The sequence below is a fragment of the Vombatus ursinus genome, unplaced genomic scaffold (genome assembly GCF_900497805.2).
Source record: "Vombatus ursinus unplaced genomic scaffold, bare-nosed wombat genome assembly UNPS02011334.1, whole genome shotgun sequence".
Lineage (NCBI taxonomy): Eukaryota > Metazoa > Chordata > Mammalia > Diprotodontia > Vombatidae > Vombatus > Vombatus ursinus.
The window spans coordinates 8680701-8700486 of NW_020951112.1; the positions used below are offsets into that span (position 1 = coordinate 8680701).

The window sequence follows — 19786 nt, forward strand, 5'->3', positions numbered from 1 at the left end:
TTCCAATAAAGGTTTTACTCTACATTTTACCTCAAGCAAGCATATACAGTGCCATTAAAAAAATTCCCTTTGATATTCACCACACAAAATTCTAATTCTGCAAAATTATACATGTCATAGACCAACTCAGTTTACAGAAACTGACTATGATAAAAATGAAGATTCAGAGAAAAGACTTGCCTATATTTATAACCATGCAAGATTTTCATAAATTTTTATCTTCTGGTAATGTGCTTTATTCCCTGATTTATGTTACAATCATGAAATATAGCATATTTTACTACTACATAGATTGTGAAAGAGAAGCTGACTTCTTAATGTCACCTTCTCAATCACCAAGATGCCTGGTTCTGTTAAGTTTGCCAAGAATGCAAACCCAGCAGTACCAACAGCCTTCTGTTCTAGCCCCACTTACTACAAGCACTGAGAGAGGGAAGATTTTCTTCCTTCTAAAACTGAATTAGGTATTGAAGGCAGAAAGAAGGTAGATCCTATTTCTAGACCTTGCTTCTCTTGCCAGCTCACCTTAGAATTCATCTTTAATTTTATAATAATCAATAGGAAAATAAGTTTCAATATATAAATATATATCATATGTATGTATATTATACATATGTATATATTATATATGTATATATGTATATATGTGCGTTTAAACACACACACACTCTTTCACTTAAGTCATCCTCTAGAGGACACACCTCTAGACCCATATATCAAGAATACCTAAAACATATATTGATGTCTACTAATGTGATTACAGTTGGAAAAGGATATTTTTTCAGCATATAGAGGGTGGCGAGCCTTGCTGCTCGGAAGTTGGCTCTGACAGTTCGGTAGACAGCTTTCCGAAGGCCGATGAGATGCTGACTAGGATGCTGTCCAGCTTTGTTGAATGGGCAAGCAGCACTGACCCTGTCAAGCAAACTTGAAAAGTAAAATGTGATACAACTGTACAGATGTCCTAAAGTTTTTCTTTTAAATCTACAACAAATTTTTTTTAAAAGTTCTCTTCAGTTATCTCTTCATTTGAAACATAATTAAAAATTCCTCCCCATCCTGCTAAAAATCCATTTCATCAGCAGATATGGCTATAAAAGAAAAATGACAGAAAATTAAACCCCTTGCAACTGTTCAGTTTCCTTCATTACCGTGATAGAGGTATCCTGGCAAGTGTGCTGTGGACATTACCAAGGCACATTTATAAGCATCTTTTTCCACACGCAATCTCACCACCTCCAAGTATCTACTGCAGGGTCCCCACCCCTGATCTACTGTCTGCAACACTTTCAAACTTATCCATATCGAGAATAATTTCTGTGCTACATCAGGACTTCAGCAACTCAAGTGTTTTAGAAAGATTCAGAAATGCAAATGAACAGACTACAGAAGTCACTGATGGTGTCCGTTAAAGCTAAGAGCTCTGAAGGGAAACAGATGCAACATTGTGGAAGCCTTAATCATCTGCAGCACATTTTTACCTCTCTCCACATTTATATTAATTTATAGCTCTGGTCCTCTGCAGAGTAAAATACACTACAGAAACATTAAAAAAAAAAAAAGAAAGAAACATCAAGTGGCTGTATAAATGCTGGTTTTAAAGGTAAAGTTAAACATGTTTTCACTGGCACTGGCCTTCTCAAAATGATACAAGGAGGCAGGATAACAAAAGAACCAGGATGCAGTGAGGAATGCATTGTAAAGACACGTTAAGCACCGCGCGGTATCTCCAATATTTCCCCTACTGCTCAGGGGAAAAAAATGCCCCAAACCCCATGGAATTTAACACAGTTTATACTATAATGGACCCTACCTATTTGTAACAATGGTATATACTTCACTAGTTGGATGTACTTAAATCTTTTCTTTTCAGGTGATCAATTAGGTTTGAATCAAAAACTTACAGCTCTTCAGCCTATTTCAATTAGCCTATGGTATTACCAATAATGTAAAAAAATTTAAAATTAAATTCAAAACTTTTCTACAGCAAATCCTGGAGTCCACCATAAAACTAGAGATGTTGAAAACAGGGCTGTCATTTTTAAAAAGAGTATATCAGGGTCATTTCGGAAAACTCAGTTTCTGAAGATTCTTTAGAAACTACTGTTTTTCAGTTTTATGGTACTTGGTATTCCTTTTAGACTCATTTCCCCCTAAATTGAGACAGTTATTGATTAAAGATTAATTTGAATCAGAAGCTTTCACAGTGAAATACAAATTTCCCCATATTCGCTCTTCTGCCGGTCTACTATTTGATCTGGCAGAAAAAGTGGTGGAAAGACTCAGTGGGCAAACCATGCAGCTATCAGGGCACCATCCATCAGGCTAATTTCAACATTGTCCCTCCTCTTCCAAAGACTGGCTTGCCTGCAGGATGGCCAAAAGCAGGGGGCAGCTAGAGGACGCCACAGTGCATGGAACACCAAGTCTGGAGTCAGGCAGATGGGAGTTCGAATGTGACCACGGCCATTCACTGGCTGTGCGACCCTGGGCAAGTCACTGCATTTCTGCCTGCCTTAGTTTCCCTAGCTATAAAAGAGGAATAACTAGGATAGCACCTACTTCCCAGGGTTGTTATCAGGAGCAAATGTGTTAACACATGTAAAGCACCTTCAAGCCTTGTAAAAGCACTGGCTATTATTATCGGAGGCAGCTGGGGGGCCCAGGGCATTAAGTGCTGCCTCAGGCACCTCCTTGCTGTGTGACCCCAAACAAAAACTTAACTTCACTAGGTCAGTTTCCTCATCCATAAAATGGGGATAATAATAGAATTTATCTCAAAGGGTAGTTGTGAAGGTCAAGTGAGATAATAATTGTAAAGCACCTGGTACATAAGAAGGTGAAGTAGAAATGTTAGTTTGATGATAATAGTATTGGTGTAGCAGAAATTCCCTGGTTCTGGAGTCAGAGGATCTGGTTTAAAATTTCCCCTCTGACATTTACTCTCCGTGTGATACTTTGCCTCTGTGGGCCTCAGTTTCCTCCGGTGTAACATGAAAGGGTTGGTCTCAATGGCCTTTGAAGTCCCGGTGAGTCTCATCGATGATCCTATGAAGTTTAGTCACAAATGGTGACTTGAGCTCCCAAGCTTATTTGCATTTTTCCAAAAGATCCAGACATAGCAAGCCATTTTATATATTCACATCAATAAACTAATGTTCAAATTTGGAATTAAGATAAAGCCATACATACATATTCTTGATGTGATCTCCAAGAACAGGAGAACATGAAATGGAATTAAATTGCTAAAGAGGGTCGTTTGAAAAGACAAAGCTTAATTGACCTGGAATCTGCTAGATTCTGAACCAGTGTGTAAGGAAAGTGACAGCATCTTCTTCCCAAGAGACCAATAACAGCAGAGAAACTGCCTCACTCAGCACAGTGTAGGCACTCTGTCAATGTATTTGTCGAACGACATCTGTAGATTTCTTCTCTTTATGTGCTTCTACGATTTTACATACCAAATTTAAAATAGCAACAACTGCTATATTTCAGTTGGTACTCTTCCTTTATGTAAGTGATATAATCCAATGAGATAATATTGTGTCTGGCACGTAATAGATGCCGCGTAAGTGTTTATACTCTCCTCTTATCTACACTATAACACTGATCTTGTTAATTGGGCATATTTTAGCAAACAGCCTGGTGAATAAGCAGCCTGCAGCCTTTGTTGCTTGTAAAAGAGTAGTAAATATTTAGCTAGTCACAAACACGGTGACCTTCAATAAGCAGGTATTATTTAGTGTGTGGAGGATGTTGGCTATATAGTATCTATCAATATTTGGAAAAGATGATTTCTAACATGTCTTTTACAAGGAACACATGACAGTGAATCACACTGTCTCAGTTTCCGAGAGCTAGGGAAAAGGTATCTCAGGACCAGAGATGAGCAAACATTATTCTGATTTTCAAAAACAAAAAGATACCAAGGTCTGAAAACTATGGGCCAGAGGGCATAACTTGGATTCTCAGGGGGAACAAAGCAAAACTCTAGAAGAGATTAATAAAGAAACAGCTGGTAAATATGTAGAAAAGGAAGGCGAAAATCACAAAGAACTTCATGGCTTCATCAAGAATAGGGCAGACTAGACCCACCTGATTTTTCTATTCTGGAAATGTGATACTAAGTCACTAGATGCTGGAGATATGCTTTACCTGGATTTCAGCAAAGTATTAGATGAAGTTCTTAATGAAAAAGTAGAGAGACGAGCACCACTAGACCTAGCCGAATGGCCAAACTCTAGGAGAGTGCCCCAAGAATGGGCATGTTACTCTGTGCTATTTGAATTTTTTAATCAATGACTTGTATAAAGGATGGATGGCATGCTTATAAAATCTGAAGATGGCAGAAAGTTGGGAGGGATACCTAACACAATGACTGTCACTGTCAGGGTCCAAAAAGATCTTAATAAGCTGGAATATTGGGCTGAATCTAATACAGTGAAATTTAACAGGGATACCTGCAAAATTCTTCACTTGGGTTCATAAAAGTCAGTGAGTAAACTAACACTAATTAGGCACCTACTGTGGGCCAAGTGCTGTGCTAAGCCCTGGGGCTACAAAGAAATGCCAAAGACAGTCTCTGCTTTCAAGGAGCTCAGTCTGTGGGGACACAACATGCAAACAATTCTGTACAAATAACATCTAGACAGGACAAGTTAGGGGTAGCTTCAGAGAGAAGGCACTAAGATTAAGGAGGACCGGGAAACGTTTCTTGTAGAAGGTGGGATTTCAGGATGTCAGCGATGCCAGGAGGCAGAGATGAGGACGGGGAGGACAGGCAGGGAAAATACCCAGAGTCAGGAGGTAGAGTGACATGTGTGAGAAGCAGCCAGGTGAGTGTCACTGGATCACAGAGTATTTGGAGGGGAGCAAGTTGAAAATCAAACAGTGATTTTATATTTGACCCTGGAGGCGACAGGGAGCCAGCAGAGTTTACTGACTAGGAGGATAGCATGGTCAGCCTGCACTTTGTGAAAATCACTTTGGCTGATGAGCGGAAGATGGACTGGAGTGGGGACAGACTTGAGGCAGGGACAGCAGCCTGCAGGCTATTGCAATAGTGCAGGTGTGAGGGGAGGAGGGTCTGCACCACGGGGTGGTAGGCATGACTAGGTAACTGTCTACCTGAAAGAGATCTAGGGGTTTTAAAGGGCTGCAAGTTCAACATAAAGCAACAATATGGCACAGCAGCCAAAAAACTGCTACCTTGGGCTGCATTAAGGGACACATAGCTTCTTGGGGCAATAGTCCTGCTGTTTTCCCTGCTGGCTCCAGAATCAAGGAAAGCCCCTGCTAAGCTGGAGCACGTCCAGAGGAGGCAAACATCGTGGTGAAAGGTCTCGATTCTATGCCATATGACGATCAGCTGAAGAAGCTGGAGACACTCAGGCTGGAGAATTCAAGACTCCAGAAGGACATCATCACAGGCTCAAAGATCTGAAAGGCCGTCACAGAGAACAGAGGGCACACAGAGGGCACACTGGTTCTGGTTCTCTCGGGCTCAGAGGGGCAGAAGTAGCAGTGATGGGGGAAAACAGCAAAGCGGCAGATACAGTCTTTCTGTCAGCAAAACTTAGAAATAATGAGTGGAAGAGGCTACCCTGTGCTCTGCCTCCCTGCACATCTGGGATGGGCTGCACGGCCACTGGCCTGGCACAGCACAGGAGGCTCCCCTTCTATGCAGTGTGGGTGTGGGACTACATAGCTGCTTAGGTCTCTTTCAACTCTAAAATGCTGTGATTTTCCTTTGATAAACCAGTAATCATAGTAATGATCTTATTCTCAAAAATTCAATCAGGTAATGTTCATAGAACATTCTAGATCCTCAAATGAAATACTATGCATATAGATGCAAATTATTAACTGAAAATATAATTAAATTTCACATTTAGCATATTTTGTAGTGTTTTGATGTCCAAGAGTAGGTTCCTTCACCGTGAAATTTATGGAGTTAACTCAGTAACTGAGAAAAACATTCCTTATTTTCTTGTAAATTATACCGTTCTACTGTCACTGAAATGGAATATGGAAATGAATACACTTTTCAGATTGTGTGACAAATATCCATATTTATCTCTACATGATCCAAAAGAATCATTTATAAAAGGAAATGAAAAATGGACTCACAGGGTAAATCCTCTGGAAATGACTTCAGTCTCTTGAATGAGGCGTAAAGACTTTCTCACGAGGTTGGTAAAAGCACGGCTATTCGCTACTGTGTCTTCTAGCTGGACATTGTATTTTCTTAGAGTCATTTGTAAGCTGGCTGTCCTCCACCAGCCTGAAGCTCTTATAACCAAGTAAACAATGAGAATTAGTCCCCACAGTGGCCAGGAAGATATATTCCACCAAGCAGGAATCATAATGAAGAAACTAACGTAGCCTAGCAGCATTGAAACATCCCTAGGAACAGGCACAGAGAAAGGGAAGTTTATTAAGGAAAAAAGGAACAAAAAGTGAACAATAATGGTGCCATTGAAATGGATGAAAATAATAATAGTACAAGTTACTAATTACAAAAGAATGATACTTGACTTCTCTTTTAAATAACAAATATGAGATACCATCTTGGTCAAAAAAGTGAAATATTTACAATCAAAACAAGGGTAGTTGGGTACCAAAAACACTTGCAATTTCAAGGTTAGCAAAAGGTCAGTAGAAACATACTTCTTGAGTAACTGATTTTTTTTTTTAAGATCTAGATTAACCTTGAAAAATATAGCATTAGCTTTAAAAGCTAATTTCATAATTTTAAAAATGAGAATGCTGGGTGTCAGGGAGGCTAACTTCCTTTTTCAAAAGTTAGATTAAATTATTTTCTTATAAATGCATTTACTCACAACAAATTTGCTTTAGATAACATTTTTCTGGTTAGAAATTATTTTCTTCAACTAAGTAATTTGTTTTTAAATAATTACTATAAGTACTCAAATTTTCTTTTTTGGAGTTGTCCTTATCCACTCTACATTCCAGCATTAGTTTTTCATTTCCATTTTGTTACAATCAAAGTAGAGTTCTGTGTATTAGACATATCATTCTTTTAACTAATTCCAGATTAAATCAAAAAAAGCCAGGATTGAAAGTATACCAGAAAACATCTAAAGAAAAATGACCTCAAAGATAAAAATTGAGAGTGAGTTTTACTGTCCAGTCACACTTCAAACCATTCCAAATAAACATATACTATATCTCTCCCTCTCTAACCACAAGCTCAATACTTTCAACAATCGGCCACTTTTATGATGATCCTAAAACATCACCAAACAAACCAGTAACATTTACATCATCGGGTTTAAATTGTAAAAGTCAGAGTTCCCTAATCCTATTCTGATTAAAGAGAATTTGGAGCACATTTTTTAAGTCTGAGTTTCTGTTGAGTAGTTCCCCGAAGGCAGAGAGATGATGCTTATTGGTGACGATGTTAGAATGACTAATCAGTTTGAACAAATCACGTAATTTGCTGTCGGCATCTTTATGAAGCCCCCATGATTATACGAGAAAGGGAGATAAAACTGGAACACTGAGGCAAGTGAATGGGTAGGTCATTTTACTTTCGAGGGCTCCTACTTAAATCTATCTTACCAATGTAAGAGACAATGAGTGCAATGTAATCAAGACAGTTTCTCAGAAATCATCTTCAGTTTCAATGTATATATTTATTACTCACTTTAGGAAGGCACTTTTGGGGGTTATCTCAAAAATTAAATTATTGCAAATGAGCTAATACAGAAATCTGTTTAATGCCTCTTACAAGGAAGAATACGGTAACAGTTTCCTCTGATAGTACCACATAGGTAACCAGGCATAGGGCAGGCGTTTTCTTGACATTACCAAATGTTAGGAGTTGCCAGGGAGCGAAGACTTGGAAGGTGTCCGTCTTCCTGTTGCTGAGGCTGCCCTGTCGACAGGATACTGGGGTCGAGGAGCTCAATCAGTTCCACATCCTCTTGTAGCAGCACTTCCTGGTGCAGGATGGTGTGGATGGAATCAAGTCGGAATCCCACATCCTTGTTACAGAGAGAATGGAGGATAGATATTAATAATTACATAAGCAATTTTCAAACTGAGTGTTAGGTTTCCCCAATTATTTGGGGACAGTGCTTATTTTCCCCAAAGATTTCAACATTAAAAAGAAAAAAACCTCATAGTTTACCATATCTTCAATACACTTTCGTAATTGAAAAAAACAACCACCACCAAACGAACCTGATTATAAACATGAACCAAGGAAGATTGACTTGGCAAGATACTTTATGAACCAAAAAAATATTGCAAACTGGCATGAAGTATTGTTGTTTCAAGAAGACTTTGACAGCTATAACCATAGGTGAATAAGTCTGTTTAACCAGATTCAATCAAGGATGTTTGCATAACATGATACAGAAAAACTACAATTAAATGATTTGCCAAGAGCTGAATACAGGTAAATCTAGCGATCTTTTGACTGTAGCATCCTAAGAATGCACCAGTAAGACCTATAGTGCCTGTCCTTGTTCTATAATTGTATAATTCTATAATGTAATGCTGAAATGAATCTTCAAGTTTGATTCTGATTATGGTTAAGAGGTAGAGAAATCATTGGTATGACCAAAATTTAATTTTTATTGAAGGAAAAAAAAAAGCCCTTAGAGACTGAAGTTACAACCAAAGTTAGGTTTTCGGCAAATCCAGGGTATGGTTTGCTTCCATATATAGACTCTTTAGTTTTTCACCAAGAAAAAACCCTGCTCCAAGGGTCACAGGTTGAACCCTTAACAAAGGGAAAACATCAATTTAAAGAGGGTAAAATGCTTCTCTCACCACAGACCTCTGAGGCAGGTGGTACAAGCATCTCTACCCACTTTACAGATAGGGACACTGAAGCTACAGAAAGGTTAAGTCACTGCTTGTGGTCACAGTTAACTCAAATTCAGGTCTCTTCGCGACAAACGCAACAACAGTCTTTTTGCTATACTATCCTGTCTTAATGCAAACTTAGAAGCACTGTTGTCAGCTCTGAGTTAATGCCCAGTGGTAAGGAGTCCTTGTCATCTTTCTATAAGGAGAGCGCATTTTTACACCTGGGTATGTTTAGCACATAAAGGAATGCCAACATGTCTCCTGATGACCTGGGCTAACAGTGGGTTTCCAAAGGCTTGAAAGTCTACCCTGTTGGAAAGGCCTTGATGGTGGTGTGGAGTTTGATAGTGTGTCTGTCCCGGGAAGAATAGCCTGGCTAAGTACAGAGGGGCTTAGCCCCAGGACGGGGCCAATAAATATGAGTACTTCAGTCAAAATGACTTGTGAAAAGTGAGGGGGCTGCCATCTGCACTGGTGAACACATTACCCATACTGTTGAAAGCAGGGAGACTTCAAGGTAAAGTTACTTATCTTTCTTTTCAGTTTCCCAGAATGGAATTTCTCATTTTGTGGACTTGTGGAAAACTTAGCCCTATCTGACTTCTTTATCTCATGCCGATTCCTTCGGCACACTGCCCCAGCCCATGCTCTCTCAACTAGATTCAGACATCAAGAAAGGCATGTAAAGAAAACAAAATTATCTCAATGTGGAGAGAAGTGAGCAGGCATTAGGGGTGGCTCATGTCTGGAGATGATACCATCTCTCTCCAGCAGAGAAGAACTAAGCACTGGGTGGGGCAGGACGTTGGAACTGGGGAGGCTGCCAGTTAAATTATGAATTAGGACTTTATAGTTGGCTTCATTCCTTGGTTTGAAGAGGTCTTAATTCCCAGAAGAGGTAAGCCTAGTTTCAAATAGAAGCACTATAAAGCCAAATATATTATTAAACAAAACTAGCAAATGCTATCACTGTTGCCCTCCTGCATTCCCATGAACAATCAGGGGGTAATTTGACTGGTTAGGGAGAGCAGCCTGTCTCATTAAGGCTGACATACAAGGTGCAGGCTCTGTTTGAATAAACCTGGTAGGGGCAGCTAGGTGGCACAGTGGATAGAGCACCAGTTCTGAAGTCAAGAGGACCTGAGTTCAAATCCAGTCTCAGACACTTACTAGCTGTGTGACCCTGGGCAAATCACTTAACCCCAATTGTCTTAAAAACAAACAAACAAACAAAAAAACCTGGTAAAAATTCTCTTTCTTTCTTAGAATGAAAAAGTGTTAACTAATCAAATTATTAATTTATCATATTTCTAAACTCCTTCTTAACACATCTACTGATTCTCCCTTTTTTCTCCCTAATCCCATAACTTGTTTAGGGACATTTGTAATGCTCTGGGGGCTTTCAATTCAAATTGAGGCAGCTAGGTGGCACAGTGCATAAAGCAGCTCTGCAGTCTGGAAGACTCATCTTTATGAGTTGAAATCTGGTCTCAGACACTTACTAGCTATGTGACCCTGTTTGTCGAAGTTTCTTCATCTGTAAAATGAGCAGGAGAAGGAAATGGCAAACCACTTCAGTATCTTTGAGAAAACCCCAAATGGAGTCACAAAGGGTCAGGCACAACAACAACAATGCGGGCTTTCAATAAGGGCATTGGCAGTAAGGACAAAACACTACATGTCAAATCTCACACTACACTGGTCACTTACACCTAAATAACTAGCATGCCAAGCAGGTTTAAAATCATCTACAAAATATTGTGGATGCACAAAGAATGAAATGCCATTAAACTGATATTACAAAAGTAGAACCTAAGGAATATTAAGATTATTGTAGTCAGATGTGATAGTGAATGGAGAACTGATATCATCTCGCTGGATGCATTTCTAATGAAATTTTGAAAGCTAGAGGCTCCAAAGTAGAACCAAATCACCTGGAAAATGAAATCATCTATAAGAAGCTTTGCAAGACTATCCCAACAGCCCTCCTGGGCTCTTGGAACCCTAGGCATAATTGGAAAACAGCTGAAAAAATCTATATGCATCCTCTTGTAATTCCACTGAAAATAAAAATAATGAGCGCCTACTGTGTTTGCTATTTTTTACTTAGTCCCTGCTCTCAAAGAAAAATAAAAGACAAGGCAAAGTGAATATAATAAAATACAAAAACATATTATACAGAAAGGGCTGTAGATTGTGAAGAGGAGAGATCAATTTTAGATGGAGCTTCTAGGAAAACCTTAACAAAGGAACTGAGACTTGAAGGTAGTTTTGAACTATGATTCAAAAATATGGACAAAGGGGCAGCTGGTGGCACAGTGGACAGAGCACCGGCCATGGAGTCAGGAGGATGTGAGTTCAAATCCTACCTCAGACACTTAACACTAGCTGTATGACTCTGGGCAAGTCACTTAACCCCAACTGCCTTGCCAAAAAAAAAAAAAAAAAGAAAAAAGAAAACGGAAAAGAAAAAAAAAAGAATATGGACAATAAAGCATGCTATTCATTTCCTGAGAGAGAAACAAAATAAGGAAGACTCTGGACAAGGCCAATGTAGTGATCTGTTTTGCTTGACTTTGCATATTTGTAACTGTGACTTTTTTTTCTTTCTTTTTTCCCCAGTGGAAAGGGAAAGTAGAAGAAAGAGAAGAGAGAGACAGGGTAGTGGAAAAAAAAAAAAGGCAAAAAGGATCACAGAAGCATTTTTTAAAAAATGCAGAGAAGAGATGAAAGGCCAGAAAGAATCACAGACAAGTAGGCCAGTTTTGAAACTTACGTGTTCCATTTATTTTTTACATACATGTATATATATGTGTGTGTATGTGTATATAGCAAGCCATAAGTAAAAGAAACTAGAGTTTCATGTACAATCTTCTTTTCTGTTTTATTTACAAAAATGTCCATTTTATTTGGTGCTTAAGTTTAGAATAAAAAAATTTAAAGTGTGTGTGGAGGAAAGATTTAAGTAGGAGGGAAAAAAGGGATGACTATTTCAGGAGAGCTGGGCCTGGAGTCAGGATGACTCATCTTCCCAAGTTCAAATCTGGCCTCAGACACTTACTAGCTGGGTGACTCTGGACAAGTCCCTTAACCCCACTTGCCTCAGTTTCCTCACTTGTCAAGTGAGCTGGAGAAGGACCTGGCAAGCCACTTCAGTTATCTTTGCCAAGAAAACTCCAAAGAGGGTTACGAAGAGTTAGACACAACTGAGAAACAGCTGAAAATTTCAGAAGCAGTGTGAAGAACAGCATGAATGTTTGAGTGAATTGAGAGCATTTCATCTTTCCTTGGCCACACATTCGAAGGAAAAGAAGGCTGAGTCCCAAGTCAGCTGTCCTGGAAGGTGTGACTGGATGGGCTGACACCAGACTTGGAAGAGAAGACAATGGGAACTGTCTATCTAGCCTGGTCCATTAGCCAGGCACAGGATGGGTTGGAGTAGGGTGGGAGGAAGGGAGACTGGAGGGAGACCAGTGGGCGCCGTCCAGCTGAGAACACGCTCATTTTCACCAAGGAGGGATAAAGAGACTCACGGCAGTCCAAGAAGCTAATGGGATCTTAGGCTGCACGAAGAGGGGTACAGTTGGCTGGAAAATGGAGGTGACAGTTCTGAGGACCTGATTTAAGGGAGGACACTGAGAAGCCAAAGAGCGTCCAGAAGAAGGCATCAAAGTACTGAAAGGTCTTGAGATTTTGCCACATCAAACTACGGTGAAGGAACAAGGAATGTAGTGTTCATATGGCAGTCAGTCAAATGGAAGAGGGATGATATTTGCTACCCAGAGGGCAGAGCTAGGAATGATGAATGGACGTTGGTGGAAAGCAAGTTTTTACTCAATTTAAGCTATCTAATTAGAGGACCAATTAAGGTTGATCAATTCGAGCTATCCAAAAGCAGACTGGACTTTCATGGGAGAGCATGGGCTCGTCTACACTACACGTCTTCAGGCCAAGACTGGATGACCACTTGTCAGGTACACCGTACTAGGAAGAAGTTTGACTAGGGGGTCTTTGATGTTCCTTCCAACTCATATCCTATGCTCGATGCAGATGGCAAGACACTATATAGTCACCTCCATCGATCTTTCACAATCTTGATCTGGACATAAAGAGAAACGAGCATGAGATCATGCTTGGAAAATTTCACCTTTCAAAAGAATGACTCTACAACTCACAGCACAACTCCAGACACTTCCAGGAAAGAAGGCAGGGTCTGTTTTGATAGACTATAAAAGAAATGCCATGGGATTTCAAAAACAGCACCGCTACCAGACAATAAAGGCAAGAAATCTGACTTCACAAAAAAGGACTTCTCTCATCTTCTCTAATGAGACATCTGCCACAACTTTTTGAGGTGATCATGACTCAGACCAACCATTTGATCAACCCAAACCATCAATAAAATATTGCCAGTTCCTGTCTTTAGTGAATAAGTACCAACTAAGTTCAAGGCACTTGACCTCAGAGGAGAGGTGTGCATGCACTACACTACAAAACATGTCATGCAACACTGTGACCAACGGTGGTGGGGTGTGGATGGGGGCTAAATGGAAGAGATTCCGGAGCTGAACTGAAGCCTAGAGAGGTCCACATCACCTACTGCAAGCTTAGTGCTAATGAAAAGTGACTAGAGTTCCTCTTTCTTCATAGATAGAGGTTATATTTTAAATCAGTAAGAGCCTTCTACAATTCTTCCAGTATGACTTTCCCAAAGGATGAACCTTATTACGTACTTGCCAATAAGTATCATGAAAAATTATCTTCAATTAGTCATAAACAGTGAACAAGCCCCAACTAAGTATGTAGAAAACCAAAGTATGTTCATCTGTAAAGTTGGTTCTTCACATAGATACTGGCTACACTGTTCTAAGTGTTGTTGATTCTTCTTTTTCAGAGTTGAAGAAAATTCATTGTGTTTGGCCATTTAAAAACATGTTTTGAAAATTGCACTAGTACAGAAACACAGAGCTGAAAGGCATAAAGGTTCTTTGCGTGAAGAGCCTTAAGCATCCAGGTCTAAGAGATACATCATGACCAGAAAGAAGAACAAGTAACCAAAAGTCTCAAAATGGAGTAACTCCAAGTCTTTGGGAAATATATATGTTCTATGTCTTATCAATAGCATTGGATTGGAATTAATTTTTGAAAAGAATTTATGAACCAGGGAGAAACACCTTTTTCTTTTCCCAGGAGCCTTAGGGTCTTGGGAGAGGGGGAAGAAGTAGGAAAAGAAAGGAAAGTGCAACGGGAGATGGTACTGATGTATGGCTTGGCACTTTAGAATTACGGGCAGTTAAAGCCCCAAGGGATTTCAAACATCATAGAATCCAAAGTCCTCATTTTATAATTGAGACAACAGGCCTAGAGAAATAAAATGATTTGCTCAATGTTGAAAATAAGGCTTCAAGACCTGGAGGGACCTCTGGCAAGAGCTATATCCAATATTCGGAAGATTAGTTCCATGGCATCTTTCAGCCAACCAGAGTTCGTTCACTCTCTGAAAATTCAGAGCCTCATTCCTAGCCCAGGGCTCCTTCTGTTACACCAATTTATAATGTAAAAAGTGACTTAAAAGTAATTTCACTCTGTGACCATGATCGATTCAGCTTGGAAAAGGGATCTCAAAAGAAATCAAGAAGAGAAACTCACCAATTTGCGGAGCAAGTCATCATTCTTACAGCACTGAAACAGCGACGTCCACCTGGTGAAGCTTTCAGCCCAGTTTAACAGGATACCCTGGGGAAGGGAGGTAAAGAACATAGAAGGAACATTAAGTCCCACCCTATACTCAAGTTTTACTCCAAGGCCTCACCACGGAGGGCAGATGTTGGGCTCCTGAAACCTATCAAAGTGCAATGTTAGTTCAGGCTGGACAGGCTTTGAGGGTCAGTCATCCCCAGGCTGATGACAGGGGGATGAGCTTTCTGGCTACCACTCCTGAAGACTGCCTATGAAGTTACAGAGGTAATATTCTCCAGTGGTGGAAAGAATACACACACCAATAAAAATATGGAACAAAAAGATGCTGAAATGTTTAGCTCCACCCAAACTGCAGTAAAACTTCAATTAAGTGAAATGCTCAAATGACTAGAATGGTTATTACTGAACTGTTTTGTTTTTTTTTTTTTTGGTTAAAAAGGAGGCTAATGGCAAAGTAAGCAAATATCAAAGATTAGGAGAAAAAATGTTACAGGATATGTCTCAGTCAGTATTCAGTCAGTCCCAAAGCTTGTACCTTAGATCCATAGTACTATATAATAACTGACTTTAACAGTGATTTTAAAAATTCTGTATATCAAAGATTCCATTTTGAACACTATTCTATACTAATACAGTCAGGAAAGCAGTATAATGCATTTTAGGAAAAAAAAAAGAATAACAAAGAAGAAACGAAACAAGATTTATCAGGTGAGCTGAAGAGAAAAAATATCAATTCATTAGACTATGCAATTCCTCAAGCACTGAACTTAATCAAGGTTTTACTCTATCATTCCCTCTATTTTTTTTTCTGTCACTCCCCATTACCCTTCTTTCTTTTCTCTTTATTGCCAAATTTTTTGGAATACTGCTCTACTCTCAGAATCCAAGAATCTTGTCTGGCTAGAACTCTAATCTACTCCAACTCATAGGAATAGGAATGCTTTCTACAGCATCTCTACCAAGTGGTCTTCCAGCCTCTGTGTGAAGACTTCCAGTGACCCCTAGGTCAGCCCATTTTTCCCTGAGATGTTCCTAATTATTAGCCCGTTTCTTCTTATGTGAGCCAAAATCTGAAACTTCCACCTCTCTGAGATTTCCTAGTTTTGCCCTCTGGGAGGACACAGAAAAAGTTCAAGCTCTTTTCCACAGGACAGCCCTAGAGACAGCTCTCATGGGTCCTCCTTTCATCTCTTCTCTTTTTGAGGCCAAATATCACCTGATCTTTGTATGGCATCATCTCATTTACCACCCAATACTTTACACCTAATGAAAGCTGGATTCTGTAGCACTCTGCGGACATTATTCTTTTAGCAGGGTTGCAGGTGAATCTTCTTTCAAATCCCAAAGCTCCTTCTCAGTAACTCGATGAAGGATCTGATACTATGCTTGCTAGCCTATCTTTGATGCTTTCTATGACTTGGGCTTCTGTAACACTGTACTTTACTGGTAATTTTCTTCTCTCTTAGATCAGGGGTTTATAGCCTGATTTTTAAATATTTTGATAACTTTCCCCATATAATTGGTCTCTTTTGTGTTTCTATGTATTTTATTTTCTGCATTTAAAAACATTCTTCTGAGAAGGGGTTCACAGGCTCCACTGCCCAAGGGCCCCACAGCCAAAAGGCTAATAATCCCAGGGCGGTTTCTCTGCCAGCCTCCGATGGTTCTTTTCTTTTTTCAGCCCTATAAAATAGGTATTCCTCACAGCTCTGTCTTCTCTCCCTCTGTTTCCTCTCTTAGTAGTTGTATCTACCTGCATAGTTCTATCACTTCTCAGTTTTACATCCCTGGGATCTCTCTCCTCCTGCCAGTACCTCAATCTCTTTAAAAAAATTTTTTTTTCAGTCAATACCTATAGTGATCAACTATTTGATAAATCCAAAGACTCCAGCTTCTGGGATAAGAATTCACTATTTAATAAAAACTGACGGAAAACTGGAAAATAGTATGGCAGAAACTACTTCTCTAACATTAATCATTTTCCTGTTTTGTCATGTTAGCCAATTAGATAGGTGTGATGTGGTAGTTGTTTTGATTTGCATTTCTCCAATCAATAGTGATTTAGAGCATTTTTTCAAATAACTATAGATAGCTTTAACTTCTTCATCTTACACCCTATACCAAGATAAAGTCAAAATGGGTGCATGATGTAGATATAAAGATTGATACTACAAGCAAACTAGGAGAGCAAGAAATAGTTTACCTATCAGATCTATAGAGAAGGGAAGAATTTATGATCAAACAAGAGACAGAGAACATTATGAAATGTTAAATGGATGACTTTGATTACATTACATTGAAAAGTTTTTGCACAAACAAAGCCAATGCAACCAAGATTAGAAGGGAAGCAGAAAGCTGGGAAATAACTTTTACAGCCAGTGTCTCTGATAAAGGCCTCATTTCTAAAATATATAGAGAACTGAATCAAATTTATAAGAACACAAGTCATTCCCCAATTGATAAACGGTCAAAGGATATGAACAGGCAGTTTTCAGAGGAAGAAATTAAAGCCATCTATAGTCATATGAAAAAATGCTCTAAATCACTGTTGATTAGAGAAATGCAAATCAAAACAACTCTGAGGTACAACATCACATCTATCAGATTGGCTAACATAACAAAACAGGAAAATGATAAATGTCAGAGAAGATGTGGGAAAATTGGAACATTAATGCATTGTTGGTGGAGTTGTGAACTGATCAACCATTCTGGAGAACAATTTGGAACTATGCCCAAAGGGCTACAAAATTGTGCATATCCTTTGACCCAGCAATACTACTTCTAAATCTGCATCCCAAAGAGATCACCAAAAACGGAAAAGGACCCATATGCACAAAAATATTTATAGCACCTCTTTTTGGTGGCCAACAATTGGAAATTGAGGGGATGCCTATCAACTGGGGAATGGATGAACAAGTTGTAGTATATGAAGGTAATGGAATATTATTGTGCCATAAGAAATGATGAGCAGGTGGACTTCAGCAAAACCTGGAAAACTTATATGAACTGATGCTGAATGAAATGAGCAGAACCAGGAGAACATCATACACAGTAACTGTCTCACAGCGTGATCACTGACTTTGATAGACTTAGCTCTTCTCAGCAATGCAAGCATACTTATTTGCTCTCCTTTTCTTTTGTTGTTATGTTTTGTTTTTTTCTATCTTGTGGATCTTCCCATTAGTACTAATTCTTCTTTACATCATGCTAATGTGAAAATAAGCTTAATATGAATGTATAAGTAAAGCCAATATCAGATTTCATGCTTGGCAAGGGGGGAGGAGAGAGAGAGGGGAAGAAAATTTAAAACTCAAAATCTTATGGAAGTGAATGTTGAAAACTAAGAATAAATAAATTATAAAAATTTTTTAAATTCACTTTTATTTTGATTTCCAAATTCTCTTCCTCCTCACTCCATTGAGAAGGCAAGAAAAATAGAACCCACTGCAAATACAAATAGTCACATAAAACATATTTCCTCACTAGCCATATTCCCTAATTTCTCCACCAAAAAAAGCAAGAAAAAGAAATAAATAGAAGAAAATGTGCTTCAATCTGCATTATGAGTTCATTGGTTCTCTTTCTGGAGGTGGGCAGTATGTTTTCTCATGAGTCCTTTGGAACTATGGGTGATCATCATGTGAATCAGTTACCAGGTCTTTCAGAAATGATGATTTTCACAGCATTGCTGTTACTGCATAAATTGTTCCCCTGGTTCTAATCATGTCACTCTGCATCAGTTCATATAATTCTTCTCAGGTTTTTCTGAAACCATCCCCTTCATCATTTCTTGCATCATAACAGTTTTCCATTATAATCATATATCACGACTTGTTCAGCCATTCCCCAATCGATGGGCATCCCCTTAATTTCCAATTCTTTGCTACCAGAAAAAGAGCTACAATAAATGCTTTTGTACATATAAGTCCTCTTTCTCTTTCCCTGACGTCTTTGGGATATGGACCAAGTAGTGGTATTGCTGGGTCTACACAACTGAATAGCTTTTGGGTTACAGTTCCAATTGAACACCTCAATCCCAACACGTTCAAAGCTAAATTCATCATCCCCCTTCCACCCCAACTACTAATGGGCCCTCCTCCTGGTCATCTTTGACTTCTCCTTCCTCTCACCACTTCCATGCAGTTACTCTCCTGTTCCATCAGGCCTGCCTTTGCAGTCTCTCTCAGGTATATCCCTTTGCTTTCTACGTCGACTGCCCTAACTTTAGCCTCATGAGTTCTTGCCCAGGTTACTGCAAGAGTCTCAGAACCTTCCTACTCCAATACAGCCTATACACTGCTGTCAGATTAATCTTCTTTACATAAAGATCTGACCATGTGGCTCTACTGCTCAAGAAGCCTTCCATGGCTCCCTATGGCTTACCAAATAAAACACAAACACCTCAGCCTGGAATTCAAGGTCCTTCATAATGTGACACCAAACTGCCCTTCCCACTTTATCCCACACCACACTGGACAATTCACTGTTCCATGAATATGCTCTGTGTATTCCCACTACTCATCCTATCTCACATGTCCATGTCACATTCCTGCTAATATTCCCTGTTATAATCTCGTGTCTTGGGATGTCTTCACTGGCATAATCTTTCAAGAACCAACCTAAATGCCACAAGCCTTCCCTGATACTACCTTTCTCATAGCTTCTTTTTCCCAAATACTTTTTCACCTGAATTCTTATAGCACCCTGTATTTCTTTTCTGCAATTGTTTATTTTGCATTATGAACTGTTTACACATCCCACCTACCCACATGTATCATGAATCAACATGAATCAATGATCCATTAACAACTGCAAACTGTGCTATGCCATGTTTATAGGTTAAAATAAAGGTTGCCTAAATGTTCCTGCAACAGAATGTCCCATTACATATTTGGTGCCCAAGAAATAAATATTTATGAACAATGATTCTAAACATCCAATGAGTTCTACTACAACTCTGATGCGATAGAGGTGATCCTGGGGTTTTAAAGGCTAGGCCTGCAATAACTGGTGGGATTCTTGACATCTGGGCCTGGTCAATGATCATGTGTTTGTTATCATGGTTAGCTATCTCAGGGTGAAGAGGCTGAGCGGCAGAAGACTGGCTGCAGCGACCTGGTGATCTGCAGTGATGGAGGAAACCCTCATTTAAATGAATAGGTAGAAGAACAAAAGCTAAAGCAGAACCACTTTAAATAGCAACAGCTGACCGTCTAAGACACATAACAGAGGTGACAAAGACTTA

General features: G+C 39.3%; 1 protein-coding gene across 2 annotated transcripts in view; it reads right to left on the reverse strand.

Moving 5' to 3' along the window:
- VEZT (vezatin, adherens junctions transmembrane protein) overlaps nucleotides 1-19786 on the reverse strand; it is an 88706-nt gene that overhangs the window by 33051 nt on the left and 35869 nt on the right. The window contains exons 3-6 of one of the 2 annotated variants that reach the window (XM_027855823.1): nucleotides 14491-14577; nucleotides 7834-8009; nucleotides 6130-6405; nucleotides 778-915 (exon numbers count right to left, since the gene is read on the reverse strand). In XM_027855823.1, the coding sequence (XP_027711624.1) occupies nucleotides 778-915; nucleotides 6130-6405; nucleotides 7834-8009; nucleotides 14491-14577 (677 nt within the window). Of the gene's footprint in view, nucleotides 1-777; nucleotides 928-6129; nucleotides 6406-7833; nucleotides 8010-14490; nucleotides 14578-19786 lie in introns of both variants that reach the window. The other variant, XM_027855822.1, reaches the window with a different exon arrangement.